This window comes from Caloenas nicobarica, chromosome 5 (genome assembly GCF_036013445.1).
Source record: "Caloenas nicobarica isolate bCalNic1 chromosome 5, bCalNic1.hap1, whole genome shotgun sequence".
Taxonomy (NCBI): Eukaryota; Metazoa; Chordata; class Aves; order Columbiformes; family Columbidae; genus Caloenas; species Caloenas nicobarica.
This window is the reverse complement of record NC_088249.1, coordinates 24,360,642-24,381,106: the sequence shown is the minus strand read 5'-3', so window position 1 is coordinate 24,381,106 and position 20,465 is coordinate 24,360,642. Positions and strand designations below refer to the sequence as shown.

The 20,465-nt window shown below is 51.2% G+C and overlaps 2 protein-coding genes across 2 annotated transcripts in view; both read left to right on the top strand.

Moving 5' to 3' along the window:
- Positions 1 to 3,707: 3,707 nt before the first annotated feature.
- On the top strand, positions 3,708 to 8,645 carry BATF (basic leucine zipper ATF-like transcription factor). Its single transcript, XM_065636780.1, has 3 exons — positions 3,708 to 3,773; positions 5,607 to 5,711; positions 8,439 to 8,645. The coding sequence occupies exons 1-3, from the start codon at positions 3,708 to 3,710 to the stop codon at positions 8,643 to 8,645; spliced, it is 378 nt and encodes a 125-aa protein (XP_065492852.1).
- Positions 8,646 to 19,901: 11,256 nt separating this feature from the next.
- The window catches only part of FLVCR2 (FLVCR choline and putative heme transporter 2), a 39,727-nt gene continuing 39,163 nt past the window's right edge, over positions 19,902 to 20,465 (top strand). Inside the window, exon 1 of the mRNA XM_065636186.1 lies at positions 19,902 to 20,464. Coding sequence (XP_065492258.1) covers positions 19,955 to 20,464 — 510 coding nt within the window. The 5' untranslated portion in view covers positions 19,902 to 19,954. The remainder of the gene's footprint in view (position 20,465) is intronic.

Genomic DNA, 20,465 nt, shown 5'->3' with positions numbered 1-20,465 from the left:
TTGAAGTTGGTAGCTGCTCTGGGTTGGATTTTTAAATAGCATTATGCACTGAATGGTCATGCAAACGAGATGCGTGTGATGGATGGGGTAAGATGCATTTTGAACGTTGCTGCCGTAAGCCTGCAGCAAGTAAGAGGGCTGGAGCAGCAAGTTCACAAGGAAACTCTAGCAAGCACCTGTGCTGAGGAAGCTGTTATTAATAGCACAGGTGGGATGTAGGGACCTTTCTGGGCTCTGAAGGTGAAGGGAGTGGCTGCAGTTAAGCCTGAGAAATGCCCTATGTGCTCTCTGGGCTCTGAGGAGCCCATCTTAGTAGCTTTAAAAAAAAAAAAAATCCTTATTTAAAACCTGGGAACATAATTCAAACCCATATTACAGAGGCAGGATTCAGCCTGGACCCCTTCCGACAGAGGTTTGTTCCAAGCCACTTTATATGAAGGGGCTTGAATAGCTTTCCTGAACTGCAGATCCCAAGGTCTTCCTAACCTCATCCTGCTTTGAACTTCAGACCCGAACCTTTCCTGCTGCAGTTGAAGCCTGGTGCTTTTTACCCTGCAGCGGCTGCACAGCAGACAGCTGACCAGCCTTTCCATTACAGCATATCAAAGACTGCTCCTTCCTCCCCACCCACTTCTCGCCCCCAAGACTTCTCTTTTCTAGGCTAAATGGACCGAACTTCTTTACTCCGGACTGAATTTCTTCACTCCTTTCTCTTAGCGCAAGATTTCTGTGTATTTATCCTTTGTATTGTTTTCTTCTGGACCTTTCCACTCCCAGACCTGGGACGCTGAATGTGTCCTGGCCCTGCACAGGCAGTGTGGGGGCAGTCACCTCCCCTGCCTTGTACCCAGCACCCCAGGCTGATACCTGGCCCTTTGCGACACCTCCGCACTGTTGCGAAGCTGCTGTTTACGATGCTCTGCAACCCCCAGATTTTTCCCTGACATTCTGCTGCCCGGTCGGTTATTCCCCAGTTCTCCTACCTACATCACACTTCGCTTTGCATTTGCATTTGTTCTTGCTGAGCTGCATCTTGCTGCTTTCAAACCATTTCTCTGGCAGTCGAGATCACAGTAAACCCAGCCTCCAGATGCAGCCACGCTGTCCTGGAGAGAACAGGGCTCCCTTCAGCAGCGCCTGCTGTTATTCAGAAGGGACAAACACAGAACTGGATGGCCCCATCCTTCCCCTAAAAACCTCTGGAAATATCCCTGCCCCATCAAGCTGCCAGTATAGCAGTAACCTAACACTTGCGAGTTCATCCAGTGCCACTGACAGCGATTTCACAGCTGCTGTGATTAAGATCAAGAAACCTAAGTGATCCCAGAGAGAAAGTCAGGGGATGTTATTCACAGTGCAAATTTAGTCACCTAAATGAAGCACAGAGACTAGGAGGCTGGCTCCTGAGGCTTCCCTGAGAGCAGGAGAGAGGGAGAGCCCCGGGAGGGACAGCAGGATACCAGCTCCCCATGTTGTGCATGCAGGAGGTGCCCAGGACAGGACTGGGAGAGCTGGGAGCAGAGGCTGGTGGGGCCACACTGGTGGCTTCTGCTGCTCTGGGCCCGGGGATTGCAGCTGTCTCTGGAGGAACAGCACGGGGCCATGCAGGTCCTGCCCATCCCGGGGGAGCACTGGGAAGGCTCTGCCCGCCTTCCTGCTAGAACCCTGTCTCATTTACAGAATGCTATTTCGTGGCTTGTACGTGACAGGAATTCATTAGCATCATAGGCAGCTTGAGAGTGAGGATACAAAAGGAGAGAATTCTGCTTATTTGCCCAATAATGCAGCAAGGGTATTTTTCCTTGTGTGGCCTTGAGTGGCAGGGCTGGGAAGAAATGCCACTAATGCCCACACAAGCCTGCACTGTGGCCCAAGCATGTGCTCCTCTGTGCCCATGCTTTCTGTGCTGTGATCAGGCTGCAAACTCAAAGATGTCCATACTTTTGCCCTAATGACAGCCATATCTCAAGTACCCTTGCTGCTGCCCTGCTGCTGAGACTTGCTCACTGCTCCTGTTTGAGGCAGGAGAAACTCAGCCAAAACACCAATACGCAGTGAAAACCGGTAAGCGGGAACTGGGAATCGCTGCTTTGCACAGGACTGGGTTACTGTGTATGCGTTCATGCCTGCTTCTGTATCTGCTCCTCATCGCACAGGCGAGAAAGCCGCTCTGAAGATGCAAGCTCCTGTCTGTGGATGGAGAGCCTGTTGGCACGTTGCCTTGGTTCATCCTGCTGATTCTGGTGACCTGAGCAGATCAAAACGCAAATGGCTCCTGCTTTGGCACTCACTGCCCCTGCACTGCCACCTCCAGAGCTGCTAGCATGGGGTATCCTGCGGGCACTCCTGAAGCACTGCTGTCCCAGGGGCTGCTCGCACGTCTTCAGTCTACTGAGGCTCACACTAGGCATGGTATTAGTCCCACACAGCACAGACCGGGGACAAACAAGGGGATGCACAGCAGCTTCTCTTTGCTGCCGTCTGCATGGGACATGTCCAAGTTGGGTGCTGGCGGAGGGAGAACAGCAATGAAACAACTTCCAACATGCCATAACACTCCTGCCTGCCCATAGTCCCGTCCCACATCTTCTACTGCCAGCTGTGGTGAGAGGGGGTGAGCAGGGAGCAGGCAGTGAGTCAGGACCCTGCATGACAGTCCCACGTCCCCTGGGCTGTAGCCAAGCGCATACCATGGCTTGAAGTGAGAATTAGTCTCAGGTTTAGCTTCTGGGTCCACAGATCATTATGTTTACAGCACTTTACTTTGTGTGCCAGTGTTGACATTCCCCTTACAGGCCAGTGGTGAGGTGCTAGTGAATGTTTTAAAGTGCTAGAAAGCTTTGCCTTATAGAAAATACCAGTCCTACCAAACACAGTCCAAATGTTCTATGATCCCGAGCGTTTCTTCCTAGGTGGGACTCATGCTTCATTGTACACGTGCGACCCATCTGCACAAACAGCATTTACGTGGCACCTGCTGAGGGGACCCGTCCCCTCCTTGGGACCCGCGTCAGCGGTGTCGGGGGCGGCAGGAGGGGGTGTGTGGGTTGTGGGGAGGTGGGTGGCTGCCTGGGAATTTCCCCGGCTGGGCTGGGGTGGCAGAGGCTGCCCGGGGCTGGACCAATATCCTGCTCATGCGGGGCCGGCATGGCATGCGGTGCCCCTGGAATTTCTGGGTCTCCCAGCAGCACCTCCTCTGCACTGCCCTCCTTTGAGGGTCCAGGTTTCACAGCCGGGGACGGGGCTTTTCTTCTTTTCCATCTCTGCTGTTTGTCTCAGAGAAAACCCAACTCACTGTTTTTCAACTGCCTGAAGGTGTTTTTTGGGGGTTTTTCAGGCTATTTTGAAGCTCATTTTTCCCAGATGTGCTTTTTTTTCTTTTCTTTTTTTTTTTTTTTTTCTTCTTCTTCTGTAACTTTTCTTCTTCGCCTTAAAGTTTCCGGCCATGTGACTTTCAGCTTACATCCCCGAGGTTCTGAGAAACCACAGGAGGCCGAGACCTAAAGGGAAGGTGCAGAGGCTCGGAGAGGAGAGGCAGAGAAAGTGGCAGGAGGACAGTGTGCCTCCGGGACGGGCCAGAGCCGGGAAGCCAAGGGCCACCTCAGCGGGGACAGAGGAGGGCAGGGGACAGGGAAGCGAGGCAGAAGGCCAGCACGCCAAGAGCACGAAGGAAGCTGAAGAGGCCCTGGGAGCCAGAGACGGGAGCCATGCCCCACAGCTCTGACAGCAGCGACTCCAGCAGCTTCAGCCAGTCTCCCCCTCCCAGCAAGCAGGTAAAGCGGGGACCCTTCCCCAGCTCTCCCCCACTGGAGAGCCCTTCGGGGTGGGCCCCGGGTGGGCAGCAGGAAGGCTGGCACCCACCGCTGGCGTTTTCACAGCGTGCTGTGGCAGGGCTTTCTAGGAATGGCTGTGAGGAGAGAGATGTGGGGCTGAGCCGGGAGCCCTGGCAGGAGCCCCAGCCACCAAGCTGGGCACAGCTGGAGAGAGGGGGGCTGGTTACCTGGGGCTATGCCAGGGGCAACGGGGGGGCCGGGACCCCCGTTCACGGTGGGCCCTGCGATACACGGTGGGCGGGCAGCAGGCAGGAGCTTTGGTGTGAGAGTCGGTGCTCTGGTGAGGAGCCCGAGCGTTCACCTCCTCGCCATGGACCGGGGCGGCCAGGGCAGCCTGGTGGCTTCCCGCTGCCGAGACAGCACTCAACACCCAAAAAAGCCCTGCCACTTCAGGTCTGCTTTCTTTTCTGTTCAGCCTCAGAGGTTTTTTGTCTCAGTAATGCTTGACAGAGGGATTTTGTTTTGTTACACAGAGTAGCTTAATGGTAGGTCTTTTGCTGTAAGATACTGACACAAGTCCAAGGTATTTCCACTGCCTTTTCTGGCTAAGCTTTATTATATCTGTCATTTGCCATTTCTCTAGGGCTGGCAACAACAGCAAGTAACAGACACTTTGCTCAGAAACCTTGGGGATGATTGCGGCAGATGATTTTGGGCTTGCAACTGGGGATGGGGAGACATCCTGATAGAGAATGGGATAAAGCACAGGGGTTGCCAAAGGACAGGGACCGGACTTGGTGCAGGACATAGGAACTGCTGTATATAAGACAGTTGTGGGGTACTGAAGGCAAAGATAAAACAGTTAAGTTCAAAGAAAAGAAGAGATCTTGGGTGGAGTGGAGGAGGGAGAGGATGTGGACAGACTGATGGGCTGGGAAGATAACATTTGTGGCTGAGTCTTGTAGTCCTGTGGGGAAGCAGTGGTGTGAATGTTAGCGAGTCCACAAAGAGGCAGTGCAATATGAAAATAGAAGATGAAAGAGTCTGTGTGACAGTTTCAACTGTCAAAAGGCAGCAGCAGACCAGATCTCAGCAGAGAACGGCTGCTGCATGAAGCTGGTGACCTGGAGCCTGGAGCCCTGTGCTTTCACCTGCCCAAGGAGCTTGGGAGTGCTGCAGTCAGCATTGCAGGCATTGCTACCAAGGGACTCCAGAAAAGAGCAAGCACAGAGACCAGAGTGCTGGAGCAAACAAGATTTGGGAAAAAAAACCAAACCAAAACAAAAGCTCTGAGTCTCTCTAGTTAAACGAATCAGGAACCATATTGGTCTGCAACAAATAAAGCCTAAGGGAGAATGGTGATGGAGAGGGAGTAGGACCTACAGGGAAACACAGGATGCATCTCTGGAAGGATGGTTTAGCCAAGGACCTGAAATGACTTCAGTGCCGTATCCCCATGGAGAGACAGGGAAGGGAAAGGTTTACTGTATGACAAATTCAAGTTGTCTCTCTTTGTGAGAGAGGTCCTTACCCTGGTCCCTCAAGCTATATCCCAGGCCTGTGTCTTGGTGAAGGGAGCGTGGTCATTACCTGGCTGTGCCGGGAAATGGGATGTCCAGGGGTATCAGACTTGCCCCTCCTGGCAACTGGGATACCAAGAGCATTACACATCCCTGGGGCAGGGCTTTATCCTGATGCTGAGGGTGTGTGCTGTCCCATGTTCTGTGTTTCAGTGATGTTATCCGCTGTGTCCCCCTTCCCCATCTCCTGCTTAGCAGGACCAGGGCGATGGAAGGGATGCCCCAGTCATTTCCATGGCTTGTGTTTCCCTAGGACTCTTCTGATGACATGAGGAAAGTCCAGAGGAGGGAGAAGAATCGCATTGCTGCCCAGAAGAGCCGCCTGAGGCAGACCCAGAAAGCAGACACGCTGCACTTGGTGAGCACTCCCACCCTTCCCATCTCCCGTGCTGAGGGCTCACATAGGGGACAACATGCTTTTACCCTGGGTAATCAGAGCAGAAGTGCTCAGTTGGGGCAGGAGAGGACAGGAAAAGTGAGGCCAGGGCAGGAGGTAGGAGTCAGCGCTTGCAGCGAGAGCACACAGTCCAGGATGACTGCCACTGAAGCACTTAGTTTTGCAGCTAGTTTTGAGTCCACTTTTATCTCTCACTCTGACAGTACTGATTTCCTTTCCTAACCTCTTATGACTAGCTCAGTCAGAAGCTCTTTGAAAGCTCAGGCTCACCTGCACCGGCTTTCCCTGGGCGTGTGCTTCATGCCATCACTTACACAGCAGTGCAACAGCGTACAAGGCTTTTCTGAGATGTAGCACTTTGAATTCTTTGGTATGGGTGATGGTGCGATGCGGAGCCAGATGGGCCAGCTCCTCTGGTCTGTTCCCTGAGACACTACACAGTGTAGATAAATAAATATTAAACCTTTTCTAATATTTCTAAATGTCTCTATTGTAGCTATTTTATCCCTTTCTACATCTGGACACTGAACAGTACCCGGAGGCTTTTCCTGTTACTTAGCGTGGATTTTCCCTCCTTTGGTTTCACGCTCCTCTCCCACTCTCCTCCTGTGGCACTGCGGGCACCTCTGTGGCTCTTCCCAGTGTGAAGATCGAGGCATCTGCTTTTCAGGAGAGACAGTCACTTCTGGCTGTTTGTGTTTGGACAGGAGTGTGTGGTCAGTGTCCAAGCACAGGCGCTGGGCTCCTTTGCATTTTGCATGTTGCTAAGTGCAGACCCATGTGTTTTGGGCCACTGGCAGTCAGGGTGCAGAACACACAGCCTGCAGTGGGCAGAGACCATCTTTATCCCTGTGCTGGGCTTGGCTGCCCTTTGAAAAGTGGTAGTTCGGCTTATGTTCAAAAAAACATCCTTTGACTTAGAGGTCTTTATATGCCTCCGGATCCTAATTTTTGGAAAGAATTCTTGAGAAGCCGGTCCTGAACCTTCCTCCTTACATAGTCCCCTCAGTTCATGGTTGGAGCTGGGTTTAAGACAGTGATTTCACTCTTTTCTCAGTAGCTGGTGATCCTTCTAGAGCTGACATAGCTCTAGGCTGATTGCATTATGTCTGTCAGCAGCAGTGACTCCGGACCACTGTGCCTGAGAGGTTGAAGAGAAGCCCTTTCCTTAGGGTCAGTACACTCTCCAAGGTAATCCTAGAGGTGGATATGGGCTTTGATGCTCCCCCAGGAAAATCCTGCCTAGCTGTGCACCAAGAAGAATGTGCTCTTAGGGCAGATGACAAACCACTTGCTTACGAGATTGCTACTGCTCAGCTAGCACTGATAGCACAAACTCCTTGCCTTCCCGTGGGGACAGGAGCAGGGGGGCTAAGCCCAGTTTGGTTCAGACAGAGTATCCTGGCAGGCAGCTGGAGAAATGCAGGGAGGCAAGTAGAGGATGGATGTGAATTTTTGCTAATGTTTTTACAATTTGTGGTGGACAGTGACCTCCTGCTGCTCCTGGGTTCATTCCCTGGGTGCTCTTTGGTTGGCTTTGCATTAGGGACTTTACTTCTCTGATGTGGTTCTGCCCAGAAGAGTATGTCTCAGTTCGAGCTGTGGTAGTACGAAAGGAGCCAGCAGCTCCATCTACCCCAGGGCTTTGTAGCTGGTGTTTTGAGGGGAATGAGTCACGGGGAGGCTGGGGCTCCCGGCCCCTGGGTGATTCCCGTCAGCTCCTGAGCGCAACGTCAGTCAAGATTTCCAAAGCATTTAGTCACGTCTGAGAGATGTTCATTTGCTGTGCGAGCTCCTCCTGTGACAGCCGCTGTAACTGCTGGGTGCGTTTCAACCTGTGCGCGGAGAGCAGGCACTGTCAGCAGTCAGCGTGGCAGCGGAGGGGTGACAGGTTTGCTTCGCTGAGGTGGTGGTGCAGCTTTCCAGGACCTCAGAGTGCTGGGTCCCACTTTAGCTATCTCAGCTGAGTTTGCAGAGCCTGCTACCACATCCTCTCTCCCTGCACCAGTCCTGCCCAGGCTGCTGGATCCATGTTGGTGCCTGGGATGCTCCAGCCTGGAGCTGGCTGCACTTTGGCAGCAGTAGAGGTAGCAAAGGCTGCAATGCTCTCAGGATCCTTGAGACAATGCTGAGCATCATTATTAAGATGTTTGTTGTTATTCTCATTAATAACAGTATTAATTCAGTTCTTCTGAGGCCTCGGTTTCTCTTTTCTTCTGACTCAAGCGTCTCCCCCTCCTCCCCACCGTGCCTGGTTTCCCCGGCTGCTAGCAGGAAGCAGTGAGTCTTTTCTTTCCAGGGCAATGACAGGTTTCCTGTGGCAGGTGGTTTTCTGGTTAAAGACGGCGGTTATTCAGCGCGCCCTCCCCCAGCCGGCCAGGCGGCCCGGGAAGCGGCCGGTGGCGTGTGTGTGTGAGAGGGAGTGAGAAAGCCTGGGCGGGAGCGCGCCATCGCCATCGTCACTTCTCGTAAGCTGGGGCCAGGGAGTGTGGCTGGGGCCACCAGCATCGCGCCTGCACACGGCCTGGCGGGGGGTTTGCCCAGGCGTGGTTCTGTGCCGAGTTTACCGGAAATATGTAATTCTGGAAACTCTGTGGGGCAGAGAGGCGCGGGACTGCGACCTCCATGTCCCCAGCTCATCCCTGCGGCTCCTGAGCTGAGGAAGCCCCTGTGGTTTTGTCTCCTCAGGAGAGCGAAGACCTGGAGAGGCAAAATGCTGCCCTGCGCCGGGAAATCAAGCAGCTGACGGAGGAGATGAAGCACTTTGCCTCGATGCTGAGCTCCCACGAACCGCTCTGCTCCATCCTGACATCCCCTCCACCACCTCCAGAAATGCTTTATGCCACACACTCCTTCCACCAGCCCCACATCAGCTCCCCACGCTTCCAGCACTGAGCCAGTCAGCGGGACGGCAGCCTGCCGGCTCCGCTGATGGCAAGAAGCAACTTTGTGGGGCTTACTTTTCCATCTAGGGGAAAGAGACGAATGGATGGACACCCCTTCTCAAAGTGTGTACTCTGAGTGACTTGCCTAAGACTTGCTCCCTGTGCAGAAATGGCAGAGCCACCAGGAGGCATCTTCAGGCAGTTTCCAGCTTGGATGCTGGGAAGAGAAGACATCCAAAAAAGGGCACCAACCCCCTTCCCCGGTGCTTGCCTGGAGATGCTTGCAGGAGTGTGCGGCACCAGCAGCCTCCGTGCAAGCGGCTGGCTGTGGCATGCAACAGCCAGAGCTCCAGGGAGAGGAACAGGAGCAGGGGCAGAGGGGAAGGTTGGGGGCCACAGAGTACCAGGGCGAAAATGGTTTATTTTTGTAAAATAAAGATTGAAAATGCTTAACTCTCCATTTCCAAAATAGGACCTGAGCCACTCCTAAGGTGCAACATGACACAGACAGCAGGAGAGGAGAGCTTGGTGTCCAGGGAACAGCCCTGCATGTGCTGGTGTCTAATCCAGGGTCAGCAGCTGGAGCCCCACATTTAGAAGGGGAGCCCATGTGCATGGGTTGGGCAGTCTGGGAGGCAATGGTTTGTGGGGTGATGGGGTCCCTGGGGGACATGGGTCCCTCCTTGCTGCAGGGTTGGACCTAGCTAATGAGTCTGATGCGCCATGTAGCTTCACAGGTCTCTTCCCTGCTGACCCCCTCAGCTCCCTGCTGCTGATGGCTAGACCTCCACGTGCTCCCTTTGCAGGTGTGGAGGTGTGCTGCCATATCGTGTCACTTCCCGTGCGGGTGTTGGTGGGCTGGTGGAGCCTTCAGCTTGACCAGCAGTGTGGCTGGGAAGGAGCATCACAGCATGGAGGGGGTTGGTGGTGCTGTGCTGGAGTGCGCAGGGGAAGCAGGACCTAGCAGGACCCTGGTCCCAAGGCACCCTGCTATAAAGCACGTATTTGCAGCCAGCGCTGTTTACTCTTTCCCACCAGTCACAACTCCACAAAACCTGGAAGGTCAGTGAATATCTGATTAGTTCTGCTGGATCTGATCTAGTGGAAGCACAAGCTGGTCCATACACATGGTCTCTGCACCTTAACACCCCCTAGCCAGCAGTCTGCCTGTCAGCCCCACTCTATACACAAGGCTGAAGCCCACCTGCTAGTGCAGGTCCTGTTGCTAGTGCTGGCTCAGGGCTGCTGCCATCTCCAAGGAGCATCAGCTGCAATTTTTTCAGCATAGGGTACCACAAGCAGTGTTGCTGACACAGGCCTTTAACTGAGCTAAATTGACCTAATTTGTAGATACCCTTCTTTCAGGCACAGAGAATCAGCATATTTCCAGATGGGTTTTGGCCCATCATCATAGCCCAAGAGGGGTTGGGAAAAGTCTGCAATGTGCTGTGCTGTGCCCATTTTCTCTCTCTGGTTCATGTTAGTGGGATGTTAACCAAACACTGCCATGCCTCAGCAAGATGTCCTCAGGAGAGGCGCAGGTCGCACAACAATTTCTCCTGCCACGGCCTGTTAAGAGGCTTGTGAACCTCCTGCCTCCAGCTTCTCTGCCAGCATGGGAAGCACCGCAAATTGGCCTGGGTGTCACCACCCTACAGAAGCAGTGCTGAGGCAATGGGCGATTGCACTGGCCCTTGCCTGTGCAGCTCTGCCCCCTCCCCAAGGGCGATGCTCACACATAGGGGAGGATGGTGGTTATTCCAGCTAGGCAGCTGAGTTTCTGCATATAGGACACGCAGAAGACACCTACTGGCAGCAAAAAAAGATTCTAACCACATTCACAAAAAAGCAGCAGGAGCAACTTCAGTGTGTCTTACACCACCCCCATCTGTTAGATCTCACACCAGCACGCTTCAGTCCATCCATTGGTACAACAACCAGAGCTGCTGATCCCTCACACAGGCCATGCTTTGAGCCACCCAGGCTACGAAGGCCCTTCCCAAACTGCATTTCTCTGGGATTTGGCTCTTTAAGCCTGGGGGAGACAACTGGCTGCAGCTCTTAACGAGCTTGTTTCTACAGGCTCTGCTTCTGCTCCTTCAGCTTCTGGTGGGTTTGCTCCCGGATTTTTCACTTGCTGTTCCTTAGGAATCGATGCTCCCATGCTTCCTGGGGTGCACAGAATCAGAGAAAAAAGCTACTGCTACCTTGCTTGGTGTTTGCTGTGCAGGTCACCATAGGCTCTTGCTCCTCACTGGGGGATGGAACAAAGCCCCAGCAAAGCCTGTACTGACTTAAAACATATTATTGCCTACAATAATGAGAAATCCCCATCCTTTCTGTGAGCCTTTGTGTTTTCTCATAGCTATAAAATGCTAAGCTTGGTTTTAGCTGCAGACGGAGAAGGTCTTACCCTGATGTATATGTATCACCTATGCCCACACAGACACAAAGCCAATATTTTTGCTGCAGAGCTGTTGAAGTCTGAGATCCTGCAGGCTGGGTGGGGTTCTGCGTAATGCCCACAGAATTGCTAGACTACTCACTGGTAACGTCTCAGACTTATTACTACGACTCAGAACGAAATTAAGTGGTAAGTGGTGAGACCAGGAGACGGGTTTGCAACAACATCCTCTCCAGAACCTAAACAATAGTCTTGGCATCACCAGTTGAGGTGCCTTTCCTCTACATGGCTGGCTGTGAGCTGGAAGGCCTCCAAGCAGCCTCGTTCTCAGTCATGTTGGACAAACACTGGGTGTATGTTGGTGCTAAGGGATGCATCTTCCAATCTGACTTGTCTTTGCCCCAGTCTTGCCCTCAAAAACCTGAGCATAGAAGATTATCTGCATGGTTCAAGTGGGTTTTGACCTCTTGGTTGCTTCTGGGGATTGTTAGGTGTCTCAGATCGTGTGGCCCTCACTGTTGTCAGCAAACGAACTGTTAATGAGCTCAAATGAGGAGCAAAGGGTAGGGTGGTGTCCAGGGCTATAATCCCTGAGTGGAATGCACTTGCCTGCTCCTACTGGCAATACACTTTTGCACTTCATTTCCACCACATCTGACATTTCTAAAGTGTTGTATATTGTTTCTAAAGTGTTGAGCATTATCTGGCCATGCCCAGCCTCCGGGAACACAGTCCTGCTTGCTGCCCCAAGGGAAGGAGATGCTTCTGGGCACACAAGTGGAGAAATTGGGTGATGGCTGGGCCTGTGGCAGCTCGTCCCTACCCAAGTAGGATATCAGTGCCTTTCTGTTGCACTACATAGTCCCTCACTGAAAAGGTCTCTCAAAGCAGTAAAGATGAGGGCCCACGGGAGGCCGACTCTTTTCAAGCCGGGGGAAGGCCAGGCAGAGAGACAACTCTTCCCTGCAAGCGCAGCCTGCTGAAATCCTGTGTTTGTGCTGGCCTCTGCTGGGCAAAGGCTGAGCTCTCCCAGCCTGCAACCAAACTTCTTGGCGACCTCCTCCTTGCTCTTCCCCTATGGCAGAGCTGGCTTGAAGGTTAGTCTGGCTATTGCCAGAGATTGGGGAAGGACCTGGGGAGGCTCAGGGTTAATGTGTGTGAAGACAAGGGTTGGGTGAGGTTCCTTAACAGGGGATGTCCAGGTCTAAGTGGAAACGTGGGGCTGTGGTTTCCCGTGGCCAAGGATCCTGCATCTTGGGCCAGAGGTCAGTTCTGCTTTGTGGTCCCACCACGTTTCTGTTGCTGCACAAGGATGTGGGGAGCTTGGCTTGGTGCCCCCCACCTTCTGCAGCTCCTGTGGGGCTTGCAGAGCTGTGTGCAGGGCTGGATGGGGAGACTGACCACTAGGGAAGCATCACAAGTGGAGGGGTAACAGCTACTTGTTTAAATAAACATAGACCTAGCTGCAGCCCTGACTATAATCACCTTCACCCAGACCTGAGATGAGAACGGTGGATTTCAGTGTTTTGACACAGGAAAGCTTTTGTAGAAGCGCTTGGTCTGAATTTCTGCCCAGCAGCCTTGTCCTGGGGGCTCTGCTGTGGACACATACTGGGTAAAGCCAGCCAAAAACCCAATAGTTTGGGGCTGGGAGAGCAGCGAGGGCAGGTGGAAGGTGGCACTGGAGGCAGCTGCTGTGGGTGCTTTTCAAGCCTCAGTAACAGTTGCATCCACGTTTACTTGCTGACTGGTGTCTTCTCTGCAGACAAAACAAAGGTGTGTGGCAAACATCTGTTGATACTATCAGAAGGTGGAGGTGGGAGCTGGGGGACATGAGAGTTGATATTTTCCTTTACGACCTTCACCGAATCTCAGTACCTTCTATGGATCAAGCCATCCTGGCAACTCTGTGCAAGAGGACAGTAAGTCACAAAACATGGAGGGTGCAGTAATTTTCTCCCTTTCCATCTCCCTAAAAGCACAGGCTCAGCGCTTTACAAGTGCTCAGTATCAGCATTTCAGGGCTTCTTCTGTGGTAAGATAAATAAAGATATGACATTTGGTGCTGACTTAAGCTTCACGTGTTTCCCCAGATGGGAAACCCAGGGAAGTTTTTAATGCCTGGTATTCCCTTCCTGCTTCATCCTCCTCAGCTCAGCTGCAGGCTCCCAATGAGCCAGATGCCAAGGTGGAGAGATACAGAGACAGCCAGTCCAGGGGAAGGTGCATTCATCCTACTCTATGGGGCTGTTACGATCCCAGCTCTCATCACTATGATGCCCTTTACATTGATTCACATGTGCATTTTCTCTCTTGAAGGACAGAAGGGGTAATACCCAAGCACAGTATGCATGGAGCCAGAAGAGAAACAGAGGCACATCTTCAGTTTGGCAAAGGACAGACTATGCAGCTCTGTTGACTGCTTTGCTGTGGCTCCAAAGTATTTATGCACTTATTTTGCAAATCTCATCTCAGAAGTCACTTCTGTTAGTGCTGCCAGCCTGCATCAGCAAGAGGATAATCTCCTGCATACTGAACCAAAGCAGCAGCCCACAAAAGAGACCTTCTCTCTGCCTCTTACAATGATCATAGTGTTCAAAGCAGATCTTGTCATGCAAGAATGCTTTCTGGATGCTGATATTTCAGCACACAGAGATCAAAGAAGATCAGGAATCACTGCAAAGAGACAAAGTATTTTTATGAATCAAAAGTTGTCAAGAAGAGAAAAAGCAAAGCATGGCATGAAATGGCGAGACTTTCTCCTAGCTAAAAGCACTGTGTTTTCTTTGCCTGGGTTCTTCGGCCGTGTTGTCACCACCTTATTAATTAATGATCTGCAGGAGACTTGGGCAGTGAGGCAGCAACATGCGCATACATAAAGTTTTTTAGGTTAATAAAAAATCTACTCAACTAAACAGTAGGGAATGTATATTCATTTCTTGCTGAGGCAGGGTTACAACCAGTGCGTTAACGTTAGTACATAAGACCATAATTTCTCTTGCAGCTGAGGTTGCAGATGCCAGCCGCTGAGAGTCCTACTGCTTCAGAGACATCCACACAGAGAACACATGTTCCTCCCAGCTCCTGCTCCAGTTCTGTACTCCTTCCTAAGATGCAATAAACTTTTCTCCCCTCACAACTGTGATGGGTTGGTGCCCTTGGTCCTCAGGTCTTGTCCCGGGTTTGTCTTTTTTGCTGCAGTGAGAGTGGGAGAAAGAAGAGGAATGTGCCTGAGTCGCTCAGCAATGAGCGATACACATTTCCAGCACTCTTTAATTGTTAATTAACACCAGCTGCAAGCATTAGGAGATGAAAACCTTTTTTGTGTCATTGGCATGAACTGGTATGACTCACTGAGAAGGAGGCTGGAGGATGCTGAGTAAGAAGGGCTTATATACTTAAAGTTTTTGGTATTTGGGGTTAATCTGTGACCCTGATCTGGACTGGGGATGTAAATCTAGTCTGTGGCTGAGTTTTGAGTCTAGCTGGCTCTTTTTTCACTTCTTTTATTCTGAGCTGAGCAAAGAGATCTTCATGTCCCACATGTGCGTCTGGTGCACGACAGAGGTGTGAGGTGGGTTTGCTTCAATGACAGAGCAAACAGCGCCTGCGCACGGCTCTCCTCACAACTACCTATATCTCCACAACTTTTCACAAGCAAAGGTTGAGAGCTGGGCTTAGATGCTCGATCAGTGCAGCAGGCTAACCACAGTTACACAGCTTTTGGATTAGAGCTGGTTCTCTTCCGGCCAGATCAGAGCATGGGGCAGAGCAAGTTAAATCTGTTTGCAGAAGGCCATGCAGAGGTAGCGTAACCACCCCGTGTCTCGAGGGGTGTGCACTAACTAACAACCCGCACAGCTGAAGTACCATGGGTGCAAGTGCTCTTCAATGCTGCACATGCCTTTAATGCCCTTTTCTTGCTGCAAGAAGGCAGCTGTGAATAACAGCACCTCAGCCATGCCCTCACGCATACCCTTTGCAAGTGCAGACCTATATGATTCACCTATACAAACGTCACACCTGAACTGGACAGGATTAAATTAAAGCCATTTCTGCATTAAAGCCAGATTTTGGACAGAGAAATTAGTCTGTAAAGAGGTGGTTGTTCAAGCTGCTGTTGGGCAAGCCCTTGCAGGCAAGGTTGGAAAATGTCAGACTGGCAGGCAGGAACAGCAGCCCTTGCCCCTGGCAGGGCCACTGACGGAGGTTTCCCTTGTAAAATAGATGTAGATGATGCACCCCAGTGAAGTCGTCTGAGAGCTACAGATGACATGTGCTGAAAGGGAGCAAACCATTATTTCACTTCCTTGAGCTATGCTTTTAAATGGTCTTAAAATTTGAAGAGGACAGGTTTGGTGCTCAAAGTTATCCCCTGCACAGTGTTGGTGGTTCTGAGGTCTGCAGTGTTCTCTAGATGAGATTTTAGATTGTGCAACTAAGCATATTTTGTGTAGAGGAAGGTAAGTTTTGCAAAATTTTGAATGCTGCAGAGCCTGCATGCTGCACTGTTATAAAAGTAATTGTCCATCACTGTATGTGTCTCCAGATCCTTACACAAGAAACATAATAGGAAAGATTCATAATTGTGTATCTAACCTACAGTAATAAACTAATCCACTGCATTTATAAGCTGTACACTGGGTCCTGCTTCCTAGTGGCTCCTGGGATGTAGAAAGCTATAGGTGCCAGCAGAGGGCTGGCAGCCTTCACTGCTTCCGTAGGGGACGAGTGCTGCCTTGGTCCAGCGTGGCAGCCCTTGCCAGCCCACTTTGCATGGTGTGTCTCCAGCTGTGCACTGCATCCAGCTGTGGCCCAGAAGAAGTGAGTGGTTCTGCCAATTACTCGAGCCTTGCTGTTTGGTCTAATGATACATCTGTCTGACTCCTGAAGACCTTTACTAGAGCAGTTTGGGTGTTGAACCCGATATAAAACATTCTCCCTCCACCAACAAAGATCTTGAAATCTTTCCTGCAATGTCTGTTGTGAAAGGTTGTGCAGGGTAGACTGGGAGATCTTCTGACATCTCTTCTAGACCTTAATCCTATCAGTCAAAAAGTGACAGAGAAATCAAAGACCTGCACTAGCTAGGCCTTCTAAGTGCAATGATCAGATTTAGGGGCACAAATCACAAGGGACATTCTGTGGTCCTGTGAGCTTAGATACTTCCCATTTAAAGGGAGCCTAAGCATCCTCTGAAATCTCTGCAGGAACTGAATGGCTGGAAGATCCAGTAGATCCCTGAGTACCCTCTGTTCCCTGACAAACTTCACCTTTTGTCCACCTGCTCCTTGGACCTCCGATCCAGTGAAGGAGAGAAAAGGCATCAAGGAATTATTCTTTTCACAATAATTATCTAATGTGCCTTCTGCACACCTTCCAAGCCAATTTCCACCACCCATTCATTATGACCTTGCTTGTCATCGAGGCCTGTTGCCATCCACTAGAAATCAGAAAGGTAGATTATCATTGCCAGCATTGTGCCCAGCAGTTAGATTTATTGGGTGGGCTTTGAAACAAGCCAAGCTTGTTCCAAGGCATGTTTTTCAATCCTTACAGAACTTAAAGGAATCACATGTACTCATTGGTCGTAAAGGCAGAGTATATTCCAAGAGTGTCTGAAGTTGGATTTCTTGAGATCTGTAGGGAAGCCAGAGATGTTAGGTTCTATCTGGTAGCCTGTGCCATGACATTCAATTTGGGCCCTGCTTCTGCTTCTGATTTAGTGCCTTCCAGTCTTCACAGATACTTTTGGCTACAGGATCCTGTAACCTTTTTAGCACTTGTATCAATCTCCACGTAAAGAAGATTTCCCTCTAGCTTTAAAATCCACATCAAGGGGTTGTCCTGAAATATAAATAATTTTTCATGGCTAAGAAGTTTTTATATAAAGATGCTTTGATGAGGGAAATCCAAAAGCAGCTGCTGTGTTGCTTCAAGAAGGGAAAGAGGCTGATCTGACTAGGAACAGATGCAGCAATGGAAGGAGGAAGAAATGCAAAGCACAGGGGTTTTATTTTGGTCCAGAAATTGGCAAATTATATAAAGGGGTGAACTGAACAGTTCACAGAGCCAAAAAAGAAACAAAACAGCCCTGAAATCAGAGGAGATGGTTTCTGGGAAGTGTGGGCCTATAAGTATGAAAAATAATTGCCTAAATCGGCATTGGTGGAGCCAGGGTTGCTTCCCTGCGTGGCTCATGGTCACTTGCCAGGCTGCAGCCACCAGAGGCTGGGTGCTACTCTCATCCATCCGCTTTCAGCTGTTATTTTCAGTAGGGTCTGTGTTTTAGTAATTCTTGATTTGCTGTTTGACTTTTCTGGTTGGACTAAGACATCGGTTTATTGTGAGCAAATGGCTCCTTGCTTGGTAGGCTCTGGCTTGCTACCGACTATTTGTTGGTGATGGGTGAAACTGATGATTTTAGAGAGCAATTTAGGAGCTGAAGGTGGGACTAAAACACAACTCAGGACAACAGACTGTTTCTTGCTCCAGTTTGGAGCAGGCTTGATAGGAAGCAAAGGACCTGATGTGTATTTCTTATTTTTCTCCTACATATCTAAAGATTTTTCTAACGTGTGTACTCTTTTTTTTTTCAGTCACATGTAAAGAAATCTAACCATTCCCAGAGTCTTTCTAATATATGACAGTATTTCTCAACTCCTTATTTTTTCTTTATACTTTTTCTGCTTTTTCTTTTTCCGTGACCTAAGCCTGTAAACCACATTCAGTCCCTATTAGTCACTGATATCTTCTTCTCTGCTGCCCAGAGACCTTTGACTACCACAGCCTGTCATACAGTACCTAACAACTCCATTATCCTGCATTTATCTGACTTTACAAATTAAAGATGCCATGGACTGTGATAACACTTTCAGTTACAGATACCTAAAGCTACAGTCCTAAACTCATACAGACCTAAATACTTAATTTCAATAATGTTTCGCCATCTACAGATTTTGCTCCTTGCTGTGCTTTTGGGATTATTAATGAATGATGCTCCTCTAAGCAAACCCAGTTTGCCTTGCTAAAAATTGCCTCTTTGTAGCTTTTCTTGATCTTTGCATTTTGACTACTCTTTAATCAATAAATAGTGATTACCTCTGGGTAACATTGATTTCTTTATAATATTGTGGAGAATTTTGTAAAGACCTTTCATATCTGATGAACATGAAAGTTTATTTTCTGTACTATTTTAGTGTTACATCCTCAGAATTTTCAGACTAAGCAGCTGCTGGACCATGACAGTCCTTTTCCTGCTTCATTCCACCTCTGCGCTCTCTGCACTGCTACCACTTATTGCATTCCTGGTACATTTAGATTTCAAATTTATTAGAACAAATTCCTCGATTATTTCTGTTGTCTCAGTACAGAGCTTGGAGTAACTTCAGATGCCTAACCTAATGATAAATGAGACTGAAAACCTCTTTTCTGGCTCTTGCTTCTGAATTCGCCTTTCTTGTTTATTATGTAAAAGGGCTACATTATGATCATGTTGTACCATCGTAGTGAGCATGCCAGGTGAGGCTGGAGGTTCACTGGCAGAGCTGCAGGCTGAGGAGGGGAGAGCAGGAGCGTTTGCAGCTCTGTCCTGGGATGCTTTCAGCAGAGCACATAGAGAAGGCTGCACTGGTTTTACTGGTCTCCAGTTGTGCTCCTGGCCACTCTGCTGGGAGTAGGAAACCCAAGCGAGTGACAAGAAGTAAGCTCTGTGAGGACACACAGCAAGATCCACTTAAGGTGATATTTGCTCTCCTTGGAATAATTTGTCTAAAGGTGTGGTTGTAATTTTTGTTTTGTTTTGTTTGTTGTTGCTGCTGCTGTTGTTTTTTCTTGCATGGGAAATAGGAGCATAAAGGCACCCGAGTGTCTCCCTTTGCTCCTGGCAGCAGTCAGAGGGGTAACTCAGAGGACGGCGCCAGTAACCTCTGACAGTGTTCCACAAAGTAAATACAGGCCAGAGAAACTTCACTTTTTCATTCTCTGACCCACATCCTTGCTTCAGGAACGCAACATCATGAAGACAGGTCATTGCTCCATCTTTCAAGTGAACTTTGAGCTGTGTGTTTAACGCTGGAAGAGAGCTGAACAACACCACCACGCAACCAAGCCCGCGTTCTAAAGCTTGCACTGAGTAATGTTTGCACAATTCAGACGACGCAATGCCAATTAAATGAACTGTAGATCGCAAGCGATCTCCAGACAGTAATCTGTCAGAGTGGTGTGTTGCTCAAGTGATGGGAAATCAGGAGCTGACTCATTAACTGGAAGCTCCTCACGAGGATGAACGCAAGCACGGCTTTTGGCTCCTCTGCTTGTCACATTGAGATGCTTTAATTTTGACGTCACTGGGTGTTTTCACCTTGTAGTGAAACATGCCATGAAAAAAACCATCAGAAGCCAACCCAAATGAAACCCCAAACCTGTTCATCCTCCAGGCACCCACCCCGGCAGCTCCGGACGGGTCGGGCACTGCCCACAAGCACACAGCCCGCCCCGGACACAATTCCGGGTCGGTCCATGTCCCGTTCACCACTTCTATGCACCGGCGACTGAGGTCTCTCCTGCACCGGCCCTTCCCTCCGCCGGGGCGGCCGCTCGGCCGGGCCTGGGAGCGGCGGCGGCCGTGGGGAGGGGTCGCGGCCGCTCTGCCGCCGCACGGGCAGCGCCTCCGCAGGGCCCGCGGCGCCCGGCCCTGACCCGCCGGGCACACGCACGGCTCCCCCGCCCCCGCGGCGGGGCGGGGCGGAGGGCGGGGAGCGCCGGGCCGGGCCGGGGGGCGGTGGCGGCGGCACCGCCCCGCACGGTGCAGCCAGTCAGCTCAGCGGGGGCGGCCGGGTGGGGTTTCGCGGCCAGGTGGCTGCTGGCGGGTAGCGGGGCCGAGCGGAGCCGGGCGGGCGGCCTGCGCTGGCGGCATGGTGCAGCAGGAGCCTGCCGGGGCGCCGGGGCTGGCGGAGGGAGAGGCCGCCGCTGCCACCGCCGCCGAGGTGCGGCTGTCCCGGCGTCGCTGGGCCGTGGTGCTGCTCTTCAGCAGCTACTCCCTGTGCAACGCCTTCCAGTGGATCCAGTACGGCAGCGTCAACAACGTCTTCACGCGCTTCTACGGTGTGAGCGCCTTCGCCATCGACTGGCTCTCCATGTGCTACATGCTCGCTTACATCCCCCTGCTCTTCCCAGTCGCCTGGCTGCTGGACAAGCGGGGCCTGCGCCTCATCGCCCTGGCCGGCTCGGCCCTCAATGCGCTGGGCGCCTGGGTGAAGCTGGGCAGCCTGAAGCCGCAGCTGTTCCCCGTCACTGTCCTGGGGCAGGTCATCTGCTCCATGGCCCAGGTCTTCATCCTGGGCATGCCCTCGCACATCGCCTCTGTCTGGTTTGGCTCCCATGAGGTCTCCACCGCCTGCTCCATCGCTGTCTTTGGGAACCAGG